Here is a 16,923-nt window from a genome sequence, read left to right as displayed (position 1 = left end):
GCTCACCATAGAGTACAAGAGATAAAGAAAACAATAGGCTGCCGTGGCCCAAAGATCTGAGAATTCATTCTGGAGGGAAGATGAGGATGGTGCAAGGTTAACTGTTCGTCTATGCTACAGTCAAGACGATGTCTATGAAATACTTCTCACCAGTGAGGTAGATGATCATCTTTCTGCTAGAGGTATTGGGTACTAACCCATAGCGCAGTGGAACAGAATGATCTGCCTAAAAGGCATAAGCTATTCCAGGAGCCACATGAAATACACAGGTGCCCCACCGAAATAAACAAGTTACTCCAAGAAATCTTAGCCCAAGGGAGATGGACTCTTGTCCTAAGGCCTGAAAACACCAGCTTGCCTTGTTTTAAGACACAGAATTTTTCACCTTACAATTCCACAAGTGGAGCCTGCCTCTGTCCGATAAACTTCCTGCCACCATGGGAATCTGAACAGGAGGGAAGACTGCAACTAGGACGAAAAGAGGGGTTCCAAAGCAAAAGTTTAAAAGTAGGTCAAGTTTAAAATTATATCAAGGAGGTAAGAGATGGGAAGCAAAGGTTTAGTAAGCAGGGACAGGGTGAGAGGAAAGAAAGAAGCTTCTGAGGTGATGTTCCTTACGATGAGATGACAGGAGGTGAGATTGCCCTGCCATTACTTCCCATGTAAGTCACTCAGCTCCACATCATCCTTTCGGCGCTTGTGAGCAAAGAGGGAGGTGACAGGGTAAAGTTTAGCCTTGGCCTGAAACCGGTGGCCTGCGATGTCAATTTCATATTCTCCCCGGTTAATGAAATCAGTGGTTACTACCTCCTCTTCACCGCTGTCTTCTGAAAAATTGTGCACAAAGCCCAGGCACACATGGCGCTCCAAAGTATAGCTATAGGCACTGCTGGTGGTTTTGCCAACATACTGCCCGTTCCGGAAAATGGGCTCTCCCCACCAAGGCCAGAGGTCCAGGTCTGTGTCATGGTCGTCCAGAATGAACATGGTGAAGCGTTTATACACCCCATTTTGTTTCTGCTGCAGCAGAGCTTCCCGACCAATGAAATCCATGCCCTGGAAAAGAAAAGGAAAGCTGAGACTCCTGTCTATTATCTGACCCTTGGAATATAGCACCCTCACCCCTGTTGGGTTTTGGGAAATGGCATGATTACAACTATATGAAAAGCTGCATTCATAATACAGAAGTTAGAGAATTTTTGTAACAAAAGCGTACATCTTTTTTTTATAAGCAGTTTAAATTGCAAAACCACACAGAACAAAAATACATGCTGGAGTTGTGGCTCAGTGATAGAATGCTTGGCCTAGCACATGTGAGGTACTGGGTTCGATCCTCAGCACCACGTAAAAATAAATAAATACTTGCTAGAGTTGTTTTAGAAAACAAAGTCCGTGCATGTCTATATCAATGCATACCTTTATAATATTTTTTTCATCACAGAAACATTAATTGCTTAAAAAGAATACAATAGATCATGCACTATTAGGGAACACATGCCAAGATATTTGTTGAAAAAAAAGATGCATACAATATGCCACCACCTAGGTTAAAGTTGGGAGAGGAAATTACACCCTGGCATTCTTACACTGTCGCTCTCTTAAGAGTAAACAAGAAACTGCTTCTTTTGGGAAAGGGGACCAGAGATTGAGTGGGCTTAAGAGGTAAAAAGACTAATTTTTCAAAGAACCTTCTGAAACTATGGTTTTCCAAGAAAAAAAGACTAGGTAATGTACTATAAGATGACTAATCACCATAATCAACTCAGAAAAACTTCCCCCAGAGCACCTACTGAGTATTGTTCTAAAAGATGTTTATCCTATAGGCAAGTCTTCTGCCCTGAGGATACATCCTGATTGAAGAAGTGTGAAAATACAGGTCAGCCACATCGGCTCTTCAGTGCTCAAGAAGCTGAGTGGTGGTGCTGGGGTTGTGGCTCAGTGGTAGAGCACTTGCCAAGCGTGTGTGAGGCATTGGGTTTGATTCTCAGCACCCACATGTAAGTTAATAAAACAAAGGTCTATTGACAATTTACAGGACAGTCTGGATTAATACCCTACCTTCTCTAATTTCACCCAGGATTCCCGTCCACATTCCAGGGGCGTCGTGAGGGTATTCAAATCCTGACCCCAGAAGGCAAAGAACTTCTCAATTCGGAGACTGCGAAGAGCATAATACCCAGCATTCCGGATTCCATATTTCTGTCCAACATTCATCACTTCATTGTATACGTGAAGAGCATACTATACAAAGAAAGGAAAGGTTAGTAACCAGCACATCTTCAGAATTAAACATGGAATACATCTGGAAGTGGTGATATCTAACACTAATGTGGACTCTGGAGAGCAGATTGAGCCCTTTGATCCTGGAAAATATTTCTTTGCCAAGGATGTTTATAGTGGGTTTCCTGGACTCAGCAGAAAGTTCCTAGCACTGCTATACTAGGATAGCTGCAAAAAATGTTTCTAGCTCTGTAACTTTCTAGTGCACAAAGCAACCTCTGACAACTCACAAGCCTTAAACAATTTATAATGCCCCTATAGTTTAACTTCCTGATGAGACTATACAATAAATTTATAGAGCTAGTTCTGGGTCACTGTTCCTCCATCAGAGTGCAATGTCCCACCTTTATGTGATAATGTCTCTTTTTTTCCTCCAGTCACCCCTACGTGAGAATCCTTTGTTGATGCTGCACAGGTTGCAGCAGTGGACAAGAGAGGGATCATAGAGAACTCCTAGGACATCTTGCCCTCAACAAAGCATGGCACTAGAGCCCAGCAGTAATGAGCTGGGGCCACTCCACCCTACAATGTAGTTTCCACAAAGGCAGGACCCTGATCTTTCACTTCTCAAAAATGCAAGGTGATTTCAATATATAACAGTTATTAAAGCACTCTCACCATTTGGTAAATAACAAATTTTATAATTGTTTCTAAAATAGTCCAGTAACCCTCTACAGTCTTTCTACCTTTTTCTCTTTTGCCATTCCCTCATGCACTGGCCCAAAGCTGTGAAAAAACAGGCTTTTACCCATAATTCTAGATGTGCATGCACACATCTAATTATTCATAGATTATGGCATATTTTAGGAGGAAGAAAAACTTGTACTATTTGGAGGTAAGACTTAACCCTGGAAATCCCAGTCTCTAAAACAAGATAATTTAGTAGGGAAATAATGTACAGCTTAAGTGATCAATTCATGAAAACTTTGAATTGATCACTTAGAGTATTATGGAACAAAGAGACCACCCCCCATTCACAGTAGCAACAAAATATTAAAGAACTGAATGGCAATTCAAGACTTGGATCTTATATTTTCTAGATTCACTACATCACATGAATGTCAATTCTCACTTGAGAAACATAATACAACCCCCCAAAAATGCCAATAGTGTTTCTTGTTTTTGAGACAGTCTAAGTTGCCTAGGCTGGCTTCAAACTTAACAATCCTTCTCACACAGCTGGAATTACAGGTACATTCCTGGCTCTTTTTTGTAGTACTGGGGGCTTCACACGTAGTACGTCAAAGGAAAACAGAATTTTTTTTTTTGTGGTGATGCTGGGGATTGAACCTAGGGCCTTGTACATTCGAGACAAGCACTCTACCAACTGAGGTATATCCCCAGCAATTGTTTTTTTTCTCCAGAGTTTTCCACTGCAAGAAAAGGTAAGCATTAACAAATATAAAAATCATATAAACAGATACCAATAGAATAGAAAATTCAGAACCAAACCCAAATAGGATTTAGTATATGATAAAGGTAGCCATGTGGAAAAAGCCTGATTCAAAACTCATAATATGCACTAAGAGACTAAAAGGATCAAGCATCTTAAGTATTTTTTTAAAGCCCAAACCATGGAGCTGGGGATGTGGCTCAGCGGGAACGCGCTCGCCTGGCATGCGGGCGGCCCGGGTTCGATCCTCAGCACCACATACAAAGATGTTGTGTCCGCCGAAAACTAAAAAACTAAAAAATAAAAAATATTAAAAAAAAAAAAAGCCCAAACCATAAACAACAAATATATAACCTTAGAGTAGGATTCTAAAATGAATCAAAAGTCCAGAAAGAAAAGATTGAAGAATTCAAGTAAATAAATTTTAATTTTTTGAAATTTAAATGAAACTTTAATAAAATTTTTAAAAAACGCTCCTATTTGGCAAAATGGAGGGCTGGGGGTATATAGCTCAGTGGAAGATTGCTTGCCTAGCATGTGTAAGATCCCAGATTTGTTACCCAGTACTGCCAGAACACCATAAATCAAACTGGAAAAAAATTTGCAAGTGGACACCAAGGGCTATTTAACACAGAAAGAATGCCTGGAAACTGATTAAAAAGAGCAATAATCCAATAGAAATATGGACAGGACATAAGCAGAAGAATTCAGTGAGTACTTACTATGGGGTAAGTACTCCCTTCGGTGACAGGAATAGAAAAGTTAACAGGACAATCTGATGAACCAAATCAAATATATTTTTATTAGATAGTGAAAAATGCTATGGAGAAAAAAGGGAAGGACAGCAACTTGTAGTAAGGTCTCAGTGAGAAGTGACATGTGAGTAAGACCTGAAGGAGGGGAGGCTGTGAGCTTGAGGTTTTCTATCCAGGGCAAGGTATGCCAAAGGAGGGAGAAGTTAAGTGTAAAATCTGGGAGGTTCCAAGACTAGCAAGAGGAAAAGAAGCAGAGAAGACAGTCCAGGGCCATGCAACAGAATGGAGGACACGTTGGGCCCCACAGACTGGCTTTTACTTGGATGGAGATGGAATTTGAAAAGCCAAAGGGAAATTAGAAATATACTGATGAGAATTATTTTGCCCCTAACAAACTGGCAAAAGCCTCAGGTCTGACAACAAGGAAAAAAGACACTCTTACATACCACAGAATTTTAATAGCTAAAGACTGGAAATACTACAACTGTTTATTGGTGCTAGTCTAGTTAATTATGATTTAGCCTTAAGACTCAATATATTTTGTCACTGCTTAAACAAAAACTTTCTCTTTAAGCTCTAATATAGAAAAATCTAGAAGATAAATTATTAAGTAGAAAAAAGCAAAATGAACATTATGCTTTCATTTGTGTTTTTAAAAGGGGACTAAGAGCTGCCTGGGGCAGTGCATGCCTATAATCCCAGCTATTGGGGAGGTTTGAGGCCAGCCTCAACATCTTAGCAAGACCCTGTCTTAAAGAGGGGAAAAGAAAAGTGCTAGAGTGGTTGGTAGCATGTATGAGATCCTGAGTTTGATTCCCAGCACCACCAAAAACAAAAAATGGGGGAGAGAGGGCTAAGAACTCCATCTTTAAAGTTGCTTGCATATACAAAAAAAAAAATCTCTTCATAGTACATACTAATACATTGGTTGTGGTTGGTAAGAACTTGTCAGCACCAGTTTTATATATTTCACACACATTTGAATTTTTAAACCGTGTAAGTGTATTACCTATTAATTTAACTAACTTGGAAATTATAAAATCTCTTCCATGCAGCTGACCTCATGGAATTTCAAACTCCCAATCAGATACAGCTTTTCAAACCTGCTAATGCTTAGGAACTTTGGGAAAGCCAGCACTCCTCACAGTGGTCCCTAGAAAAGAAGGCTGAGCTGTCTTACCTCTATGGGGATATAAAGCATGAATCCTGGCTCTCCTGTGTGAGTCATGCTCATCACCCGGATCCCATTTGCGTAGCCCACACTCATCTCCTGCAGAGGAAAAGGCAGCAGTCGGCATAAGTGGACACCATGCAGGCTTGACAAGGGAGTGAATGGCTCAAGGGAATACTTTCATTAGCACTGTGCCCTCTGCTTTAACTAAGCAGACACAATCAAGGAAAGCATTTCATCCTGAAAATAAAGCACAGCCTTTACAACATCTCTTATGAATATCACAATTTCTGGAGTTTTAGCATTTAGGGAAGTGACAGCAGTCTTTGGCATGAAATATTTCTCTTTACCAACTCCTGCTAGAGATTTGGGTTTACCAGGCATGATGGCACATGACTATAATCCCAGTGGCTTGGGAGGCTGAGGCAGAAGGATTGTGAGTTCAAAGCCAGCCTCAGCAATTCATTGAGATCCTAAGCAACTCAGCAAGACCCTGTCTCTAAATAAAAATATAAGAAAGGGCTGGGGATGTAGCTCAGTGGTTAAGGCCCCTGGGTTCAATCCCTGGTCCAAAAAAAGAAAAAGACTTGGGGTAGTCAGGAGGATCTGAAGGCTAGACAAGTGTCTTTTCTTGGGGACTCTGGCGCCTGCCAGGTGTGGTGGCGCATGCCTGTAATCCCCACAGCTCAGGAACTGAGGCAAGAGAATTTTTTTTTTTTTAAGAGAGTGAGAGAGGAGAGAGAGAATTTTTAATATTTTTTAGTTCTCGGCGGACACAACATCTTTGTTTGTATGTGGTGCTGAGGATCGAACCCGGGCCGCACGCATGCCAGGCGAGCGCGCTACCGCTTGAGCCACATCCCCAGCCCAAGGCAAGAGAATCTTAAGTTCAAAGCCTCAGCAAAAGCAAGATGCTAAGCAACTCAATGAGATCCTGTCTCTAAATAAAATAAAAAATAAGGCTGGGGATGTGGCTCAGTGCCCTTGAGTTCAATCCCCAATTACCTAAAAATCCACCCACACCCCTGCAAAAAAAAAAAAAAGGCTTGAGCCCTACAGAACACATTGCATCTGCTACCCTGGGATCAGAGTCTAAGCTTCTAATTTTCAAAACATGCTAGGTCAGCTTAGTTACCTAGGAGGAGTCACCGATTCAATCACTACCCAATAAAGGAATGTGTAACATCTCAGCATTGATGCAAATACTTCCATAGGAAGCCTGCCATGATTCAGCACTTACCAGGCACATGGATTATTCCTTCTAGCAGCAGAGAGGGCGTTATGAAAGGATTTGCTGACGGCTAACACGCAGTTTTCTATTGTTTTTACTACCTTGCAAAGGAAGGAAAACTAGAATAATAGGAAAGTGGGTGACACAAAATGTAGCCAACATGGTGATGCACACCTGTAATCCCAGCAATTTGGGAGGCTGAGGCAGGAAGTTTGCAAGTTCAAGGCCTACCTATGTTGTAAAATTTAAAAAAAAGAGGACTGGGAATAGTTCATTGGTAAAGTGCCCTGGGTGTAATCCCCAGTACAACAAAATAAATAAATAAATAAAGACATGGTCATTTTCTTTGCTTAGTAAAGGACAGAACACTTTGTATGTGTTAATATTATAATAAGAATGTTATGTCACCACTATAAAAGAAATATTCTCTGCTCATGTGAAAACAAAACTATTTGCACATACCTTGCAAAAGAGAGTTGGGAAGTGGTCTGGAGTCATGGGGGCATAGGACAACTCGGACAGCACATCTACAGCTCGAGGACCAATTAGATTGAGGGCTGTACAGAAAAGAGAGAGAGATGTCCAGCCTCTCCAGGTGAACAGCTGAGCCAATGCAAAAAGCTTGTTCTGAAACTGCCAACTGTGGCCTGGCCTGGCTGGTAAAATCACAAAAGTGTTCCTTTGCCTAGGCAATCCAGGAATGGATGTCAAGCACTCCCATTCTGGAAATGTGACGGTGCTAGCATGAGAGCCTGGTCAGTAGGTTTTTTCTCCCTGTTTTACAGGAAGACAACATTCTAGTCTCTACATTGAGATCAGGTCATGAGACCAAGTCCAGCCAAAGGGACACTTCCCCCTCTGCACAATTCTCATTCTCTTCCCAGTGTAGCTACAAGATGGAAAAAGCCCCAGTTCCAAATAAGTACCTGGAAGGGAGCTGCCCACCCATCCTGGGCTTAGCTTATGCTAATTACACATCAGCTAACCTAGTACATGCTAGAACACAACTTCTTTCTAAGAGTCTGGAGTTTGCCAACCGCATAGCAAGAAGTTAATCACATTTTCTAATTGAGAATGAAGGCCTGGGAGAGTAAATACTGGCAGGAAGAGGGGCAGGAGTCACATGGAAGGCAAAGGAGGAGGAGTTAAAACCTAAAATGAGATAATAAAAGGAAGGGCTGGTTCCCCAACAGAAGTTGTTGAAGAACAGAGAATCAGGAAATTAAGTCATCCTTAAAAAACTACCCATTTGAAAAAAAAGGTAAGATGAAAATCTGAAGAACATTATATATTAATAAATATGAAAATTCCTTTAAAAGTTACTCATTTAACAAATATTTAAATGGAAATGAATAAAGTGGGGGAGGTATCAGACCAACTTTCTATGACCACAGAATCTGATTTTTTTTTTTTTAAGTTGTAGATGGACACAATACCTTTATTTTGTTTTTATGAAGTGCTAAGGATTGAACCCAGTGCCTCACACATGCTAGGTAAGTGCTCTACCACTGAGCTCCAGCTCTGACATTCACTTTTAAGAATCCAAAAAAAGAAAAATGTGGAAAACTTTTGGATCGGTTAGCTTTTTTTCATTTGGCTGACCCGATAAAACCCTATTACCAGTGTATTTCCAGGTGACATCCTCCAGCAGCAGGTTGTTGTCCTTCGGCATATGTTTCTTAAGCCAGGCCCAACAGTGGACCTGTTGATCGGTTGGAGAGATCATGAAGAAACTGAAAATGAGACCCCAAAATGATCAAATTTAGGTAGCAGACAAAGCATCAGGAAGCATTAAGTTCTCTAGTTTCAAAGGCCCATTGAGTATACTGGGAAATGATGCTTTAACTTTGTTGAAGGGTTTGCAGCATCATTATGGAATAAACAACAAAATGACAAAACAGAAAATTCTAGCTTCTTGTTAGTGCCAATAAGTTATACAAACTTTCCAACATTAGGCATATGCTCAGTAGGCTATCTAACTTCTATAATTATTTTCTGTAATCTGGTGGGTTCCCCCCAGCCTGAATTCTTTGTTTAGGGCTGACAATGACTTTATGAAATGGTAGTTTACCAACCTGGTAGTAAGAATTTCATCATGTTTGCTACTATTGACAAAAACTAATGAAGATGGTCTGGGAGAGTAAACAATATCACAGAGAAGGGTTAAAACCTGGACTGGAGTGACAGAAGAGGAGGGACTGCACTACCATTTCATAAACCATTTCACAAACTCATGGTCAACCCGAAATTGAAAAATCAGCGGGGGGGGGGGGGGGGGGCAGAAAACACCAAATTACAGAAAATTTGTGAATTGACCATAAGTTTATGAAATTGGTTTTTATTTTTATTTGGTACTTGGGATTGAACCCAAGGCCACTCAAGCCCTGAGCCACATCCCCATCCCTTTTTATTTTTTAGCTCTTTTTGAGACAGGGTCTTGATAAGTTGCTTAGGGCCTCACTAAGTTGCTGAGGCTGGTTTTGAACTTGTGATCCTCCTCCCTTAGCCTCGGGGGCCGCCAGGATTACAAGACTGTGCCACCGCTCCCAGCAATGAAATGGTTTTTTAGACCCAGGAAAAGTGCATCAAGTACTCCTGCTACAGAAACCTTAAGGGATCAGCCTGTTGGAAGAACAGGGTGGAATGGCAAGTAATCTCACCTGCGTTTGCTCAGGCGTGCGATGCTACAGTCATTTTCATATCCTCCGCCCTCGTTGAGCATGCCAGTATGTACAATGTGGCCCACAGGCACATCCAGATCATTGGAGAAGAGGTATTGTAGAATTTCTAGTGCCTGATCCCCAGTGGACTGCAGGGCAGAGAATGAAGCAGAGAAAGTTAATTCGAGAGCAAGAGCACCTGGCTGGCTAGTGGCCGAGTGTGGTAGCACAGGCCTGTAATCCCATTGGCTCGGGAGCCTGAGGCAGGAGGATTGCCAGTTCAAAGCCAGCCTTAGCAAAAGTGAGGAGTTAAGCAACTCAGTGAGACCCCATCTCTATATAAAATACAAAATTGCACTGGGCATGTGGCTCAGTGATTGAGTGCCCCTGAGAGCACCTGGCTGGTAAGCATGGCCAACTAGCACTGCACCTTGCTGAGAAAATTCAATGAGCCAGCACCCGTGTGATAGCATTGCAGATTTACTCTACTGTAAGAGGATCCAGAGAAAGCTTGCTATTAAATGAGCCACTCTAGGCAGATTAAAAACTCTAAATAAAAACAACAAAAAATGGACATGAGGAGCTGAAGAGTCATAAAAATGTGAAAATATAGATGTGACATTGCAGTTTACTCGGATTCTTTCAGAATCAGTTTTGAAGTAACAGATGAATTTGACAAGTTTCCCAATCTTATTTTGGTTCATAAATACTTACTGTTATCTCAAACTTTGTGAAAGAGGACATGTCGATGACACACACAGCTTCCTTACAGCACTTGACTTCAGCCTCCACAATGTCAAACCAATCTGGCTTATAGAAAGTCTTGCTCTGTTCCAATGCAAGGAGGTCTGTGGATCAGAAAAAACAAAAGGTGGAGAGAAAAGGAGGGGATTAACACTGGGTACTGTTCCTTTATAGTTTGGTGTAGCCTAACATTATTTATTTATCATTATTTATTCTTACAAGAACACATTGTAGGTTTATACATTTACAAATAAGTTAGATTTGCAGGGGGGTGGAGTAACAGAGATTGAACCCAGGGGTGCTTAACCAGTGCATCACTTTCCCAGTTCTTTTTGTGTCTTATTTTGAGACAGGGCTTTGCTAAGTTGCTGAGGCTGGCTTTGAACTTGTAATCTTCCTGTCTCAGCCTCCCAAGTCACTGAGATTACAGGCATGCACCACCATGCCTGGCTACAAATAATCTTTTTGTTTTCAATTGGCAACCAGTAAAACTTAACAAAAATTTGACTTCTTGCCTTTGTCAGGTGGAACAAAGTACTTTGGCCTCTCAAATCCATGTTTCTCCATCCATCTGGCTCCTTGTGCATCCAGCCGGTCATATAAAGGAGATGTGCGCAACTGCCTACCTGTCTGGAAGTCCCAGCGGGGAACCTTCAGATCGTATATCAGAGCTAAAAGAGACAAGAGTCTATCAAAGTTCAAGTCACAGATTCTGGAGCTGAATATCCAATATCCACTAGACTTGAATCATTTCTATTCATGAGAGAATAATTTGCAGGCTAATGCAGCCTAATTTGTCAGGTATTACCTAGTATTAACAGGCATGATCCAAAAGAAAGGACAACACTGTAAGACCATATAAAGCTATCTACCAGTGACTCATGGACTCTGTTCACAATCATATTTCCACTTTAGTAGGCAGAAACTGAAAGAAAAGTCATAGTTTTAAACTTTGCTCAGTTCCACTGTTAAGAGCCACAGCCAAGTAATATGACAGAGGTGAGGCAAAGAACCTCACCCCCCCACTGGTGCATAGGCTTTATCCAGGACCGGTAGTCAGTGACGGGTATGATCCAATTGCAGTGGTATCAACCTAAGACAGGAGGCTGACGCCTAGAGGTTAGTTTTCCGATGACGGGTAAGAACCATATGTTGAATTGGACAAACCTAACAGGCACGGTCCCTAGCCACATTGCTTGTTGCTTAATTAAACAGAAGGGGGGAGATGCTAAGAGCCACAGCCAAGTAATATGCATGGCATTTTTGGTTGAAAGGTGACGCCAGCTAGCCATTGAGATGATATGATTATGTTAAGATTTACATTCATATGGATATGGGACTCCTGGAGAGTTCCCATTGGTTGGGGAAGTGCGGTAGGAGGGAATTCCGGAGGAGGAACTTCCTTTTGGGATGGAGAGAACGACGCGTTGGTCAGCGATCTTCCAGGGGTGTACGGGGCATTGGCAGCAGTTTCAAAAATAAAGTTTGTTCCTGCTTAAGTGGCTCGTGATTTTGTGCCCAGCCAGATTGCGGCATTCCATAAAAGAGAAGATTATGTCTAAGGACCCAGGTGGATAATAACAATGTGAAAAATGGTACTTGATTCTTTGCTTGTGTTGTCGGGATCTCAATACCCATTACAGGTATTTCTTTCTCCATTAAGATTTAATCAAATTTCTAAAGTGAAAGGGTACACAGTATGCCTCCATTTGTTGGCTCTGTAATTTGAGAGGTTGCACTGTACTGTCCCAGTAATATTATTCACATAATACAGCTAGGGTCAGAATTCATTTTTCTTCATGGCCAATCTGCAACAGCATTAAGTAAAAACAACCAGAAGAGTGTGACCTCTAATCTCTTGCAGAGAAGACCTGACTTTACTCCAGATGAAAGGTACACTGGGATGGGGATGGAAGGGATGTTGGGAGATTAAAGAGGACGAAGCCACAGAGTTCCCTGCATGTTGACAATTTGTCAACCTCCGATATCTATCATAGGTTTTACTTTTTCCTTCCCCATTTTCTGTCATGCCTCCAATTTCTATTATGAGAATCACAGGACACCAAAAGTGTCTCATCACCAAGGAGAAGCTCAAGCTTAATTATAATTTACACAGGTTCTAAAGTAACTATGGGCAGGAGGGCTAGAAACGTCGTTCAGTGGTAGAGTCTTGCCTAGCATACATGAGGCCCCAGCACCGCAAAAACCAAATAAAATAACAAAGGCAGGAAAAATCTAGACTTGAACAGTTTTGCTAAAATATTTACTAAAATTAACCTTATCAGTTAAGTATACTGCTTCTAGGTCCTTTATCTCCTAAGAATATAAGTTGTCTGCCACAGCCAAAAGTGAGCACTCGGGCATCAAAGGCCATCCAAAAGTCTTACCATGAATATCATCGAGCTACTAAGCGAACAATGCAATTTTGACCAAAAATAGTGGTCACAGTAATCTAGAAACTTTATTCCTTTTTGTCGAGGAGAGTGACACTAGGGATTAAACCCAGGGATGCTTTACCACTGAGCATCCTCAGTTCTTTTTTGTTGTTTTTTATTTTGAGGCATTGTCTCACTAAGTTGCTGAGGCTGACCTTGAACTTGCAATCCTCCTGCCTCAGTCTCCTAAGTCACTGGAATCACAGGTGTGCATCACCACACCTGGCTCAGAAATTTATTCCTAAGCATAAATATGCCCAAAATATTTAGACATGATTTAGTAAAGTCAGAATAATTTTCCTATACTGAGAAACTAAATTATTACTTGTCAGAACCTATATAATTTGGTTAAATTCCTGAAACAAAAGCTATTGTACACACCTGTAATCCCAGCAGAATGAGAGGTTGAGACAGGAGGATCATAGATTCAAAGCCAGTCTCGACAGTTTGGCAAGACTGTAAGCAACCTAGTAAGACCCTGTCTCAAAATTTTAAAAAATACATTTTATAAAAGCGGGTGCTGAGATGTGGCTCAGTGGTTAACTGCCCAGGTTAAACCCCTAGTACTACCCACCCGCCTCCAAAGGAAAAAAAAAGCTGTCTCTACAGGTTTACTGGACAAGGTAGAATAACAAGTCAAAATGAAGAAACCAAGGGCTAAGGTTGTACCTTAGTGGTAGAGTGCTTGCCTAGCATATGTGAGGCACTCACTGGGCTCACTCCTTAGCACCACATAAAAATAAAGAAGTCAATCTTTCAATATCGTTAAAGAAGCAAGGATAAGGAAAATAAGAGCAGGAATGCATACTTTTGTGATTATGGGAGAAGTGGTTTCTTATCTTGCTAACATGGGATGAATAAAGTCATCAGAGAACCCTGAAATTCTGAGAGTACCTTGAAAAGAAAACAATGATCTCAAAAACCAAATGGGGATAAGGGTGTAGCTCAGTGGTAGAGCACTGGCTTAGTATGTGCTAAGTTTACCCAGCATGCCCAGGGTTTGATTCCCAGTACTGAAAAAAACAAACAAACCAAATGAGGAGCAAAACATTTGACATAGGATCTCGCAAGGCAGGAAAGAAGGCAAGGAGGCACTTGCTGGCAATATAGAGGAAGCAACTGCATATCACCCGAAAACCTTTTTCTATTTTCCTGTTCCCAAAATTAAACAATGTACAATATACTAAAAATGTTCCATAAATATCACAAGGGGCATAAGGCCTCAAACCTAGGCCTGAAACACACATTAGAAGCCCAGCTCAAGCAGTTAATAAAGGAATGAAGAAAACTCTGCCCCATTCAAATGATAAAACATGCCACCAGACAGATATCTGCAACTAGGTGCAATTAGGATAAAGCTTCACTTACGCATGACTTCCATGACCCGGTGACGCAGAAAGGTACGGCTGCTCTGGAGGGCTCCAAAGCGTTTCAAGTCCAAGTCCCAGACGTTTTCTGAGGGATAACCATGTACCATCCATTCTGCAAGATACCTGTGGGGACAGGTATCTTAGGTGGGGGACAAAAAGTTGTTGGATCTCAGATGTGATACACAAGAGAATTAAAGCGATATTCTACAAATCAAGAACTAGTGGAATCAAAAGATCCTACAATGTCACCAACAGTTGAGCAATTTGGGGCAATTTTCTTAACTTTTTTTTTTTTTTTTTTTTTTTTTTTTTTTAGAGGAGAGAGAGAGAGAGAGAGAGAGAGAGAGAATTTTTTAATATTTATTCTTTAGTTCTCGGCGGACACAACATCTTTGTTGGTATGTGGTGCTGAGGATCGAACCCGGGCCGCACGCATGCCAGACGAGCGCGCTACCGACTGAGCCACATCCCCAGCCCAATTTTCTTAACTTTTTTATAATAAAAAAACATGGACCCAAAGTATCTCAGAAAAACACTATGAAAATTTTAGCTGTAAGAAGAGTTCCTAGAAAGTATTTGACATAAGCCACATCAATGAAGAAATAAGATAACCTCCTGTTGCTATTTCAGTGAGCTCAAGCGTTGTGAGCATCCATTTAAACCACCATTGAGTGCTGTTCATCTCCCCATAAGCAGCTCATCTACCACAGTAACATGATCTTGCAGTTCTCTTGCATTTTTCACTGTTTATGATACATACAACATGGAAAGTGTTAATTGACTGATTATGTTATCAAGGCTTCCAGTCAACAGCAGATTGTTAGAGTTAAGTTTTGGGGGAGTTCAAAAGTTGTATCCAGAGTTTAATTAGTAGTGGAAGCAGAAAGTGGAGCCTAGCATGCCCTGAGCAGCCTGCCACCACTAGCCTAGTCATCCTCACTCAAGAGGAGCTGCCACAGCAGGCCATCACTGCACTAGTGAGCAGGAGACAGATTCAGCAGCCACTTACTGCTCATGCCAAGCCCAGTGCTGGGAGCAATGGCTGGGGTGGCCTCACATTTATTGCCTGTGGGTAGAAACTAAAAAGATCATCTCAGTTTTGGGAGCAGTAGAACAGTTCAATTTAAGAAAAGGATATGGGGCTGGGGATATAGCTCAGTTGGTAGAGTGCTTTGCCTAGCATGCACAAGACCCTGGGTTCAATCCCCAGCACCACAAAAATAAATAAATAAATTAGAATAAAATAAAATAAGTGGATATGGTCTCATCAGTGGGAATGATATCAAGGGAGATATATTTGAAGGTTAGTTTGTCATGTAAAAACCCCCAGAAGTCCCTTAATGATAAAGAGGATAGAAAGACTGGAGTTTGATGTAGAAAAAGAAAAGGAGGTAGAAGCAGCAAATGTGTCAGGATCTGGTAGAGTTCCAGTTCAAGGCAGAAAATATGCAATAGACGATAACCACTTTAGATGTGATTTACATCATAGGGGATCATCCATGCAGTCACCAGAATTACCAGAATAGACTGGGGGAAAGGCTGAGGGGTCAGAACTGATCTCCAAAAGGAAAAAACACACCCCCACACCTACTGCAGAGACACCACAGATGTGAACCACAGAACCAACCGTGCAGGGAGATGTGATACAGGGTGCTGATGCTGACAACCATGGTGCAGGGAAGGTGGACCAGTGAGAAATTATGTGTATGGGCTTAAAGACCATGACTCCTAGAGAAGATGGCAATGAAGATAAAATCAAAGAGACTTGAGGTCAGCAGCCATCTCAATCTTAGTAGAGCCGCAACTTCAGTTACCCTGCAGATGCCCAGAAAAACCTAAACCATAGGATAGCACAGTGCCAGAAGCAGCCTATCCATCAGCTTAGACTTCATGGGCTCCCAAGGCTGTGGAGGGTAGGGCTAGGTAAATGCCACCTTACCATCTTCACCATCATCCAGTCATCCAAAAAGAAAAAAATAAATACAAAATGAACAGAAGTGAAGACCTGAAGTGCTTGCTTTTTTATCCACTAATGAGATAATTAGAACCATGTGCATTATCTAGGCAGCATGGGAGTTTTTGTTATTTTTAATAATTGATACTCTCTGCTGATAACAAATTTGAGATTTTTTTGTTTTTTAAAAAGCCTGTTTGTTCTCAATACACCTGTATAAGCTTTTAAATGCTTTTGTATCTGGTCAGGTTGAAATTTTTAAGAACTCCATTTATAATTTATAATAAACAGGGTCTCATACTAAGTATACACCCAATCCCTTATGAACTGATATTTCTTTAAAAAAAAAAAAAAGTTAACACTTGCAAGCACCTATTAATAAAGGTCTTAAATAACTTTAAAACAAAATTTATAAGCAAGCTGAGTACACTGACAAATGCCTATAAATCCCAGCTATTCAGCAGTAGAAGGAGCCTGGGCAACTCAGTGAGACTGTCTCAAACATAAAATTTTGGGGACGGGGATGTGTCTGTGGTAGAGCACTTGCCTAGCACTTGCCAAACATGCCTTGGTTTGGTCCCCAGTGCTGCAAAAAGTAATAAATAAATAAATGAAAACTAAAATTTAAAAAAGGATTGGAGATGTAGGTCAGAGACAGAGCACTTATGTAACATGCATGAGGTCCTGGGTTCAGTCCCCAGTACTATAAAATAATTGAATGAATAAGTTATAAGCAGATGTTTCAACTATGCAGTTAACCCCTAAATTGTTCAAGGGTCAACTATACAAATAAAAATTATCACCTTAAACTACTTTTATGTGTGTAGTATTAAGTACATGCACATCATCCATCTCTAGAACTCACTCTTCATCGTGCAGACCTGAACACTATACCTGTTAAACAGTAACTTTCTACTACCCTTGCAACCA

At 41.1% G+C, this 16,923-nt stretch overlaps 1 protein-coding gene and 1 long non-coding RNA gene across 3 annotated transcripts in view; one reads left to right on the top strand and one right to left on the bottom strand.

Annotated features, from left to right (window-relative positions):
• Pdpr (pyruvate dehydrogenase phosphatase regulatory subunit) overlaps nt 1–16,923 on the bottom strand; it is a 40,747-nt gene continuing 23,824 nt past the window's right edge. Inside the window, exons 10-18 of the mRNA XM_077793246.1 lie at nt 14,038–14,162; nt 10,750–10,905; nt 10,205–10,338; nt 9,491–9,639; nt 8,451–8,563; nt 7,293–7,387; nt 5,609–5,698; nt 2,059–2,241; nt 1–1,056 (exon numbers count right to left, since the gene is read on the bottom strand). Coding sequence (XP_077649372.1) covers nt 652–1,056; nt 2,059–2,241; nt 5,609–5,698; nt 7,293–7,387; nt 8,451–8,563; nt 9,491–9,639; nt 10,205–10,338; nt 10,750–10,905; nt 14,038–14,162 — 1,450 coding nt within the window. The 3' untranslated portion in view covers nt 1–651. The remainder of the gene's footprint in view (nt 1,057–2,058; nt 2,242–5,608; nt 5,699–7,292; nt 7,388–8,450; nt 8,564–9,490; nt 9,640–10,204; nt 10,339–10,749; nt 10,906–14,037; nt 14,163–16,923) is intronic.
• On the top strand, nt 2,153–11,698 carry LOC113190123 (uncharacterized). 2 transcript variants are annotated; one of them, XR_013342487.1, is made up of 4 exons: nt 2,153–2,260; nt 8,248–8,323; nt 9,337–9,476; nt 10,759–11,698. It is a non-coding gene; the product is annotated as an uncharacterized LOC113190123 (long non-coding RNA). The 2 variants fall into 2 exon arrangements; XR_003301741.2 differs by lacking the exon at nt 9,337–9,476.

The sequence above is a fragment of the Urocitellus parryii genome, chromosome 15 (genome assembly GCF_045843805.1).
Source record: "Urocitellus parryii isolate mUroPar1 chromosome 15, mUroPar1.hap1, whole genome shotgun sequence".
Taxonomy (NCBI): Eukaryota; Metazoa; Chordata; class Mammalia; order Rodentia; family Sciuridae; genus Urocitellus; species Urocitellus parryii.
This window is presented reverse-complemented; position numbering and strand designations above follow the sequence as displayed.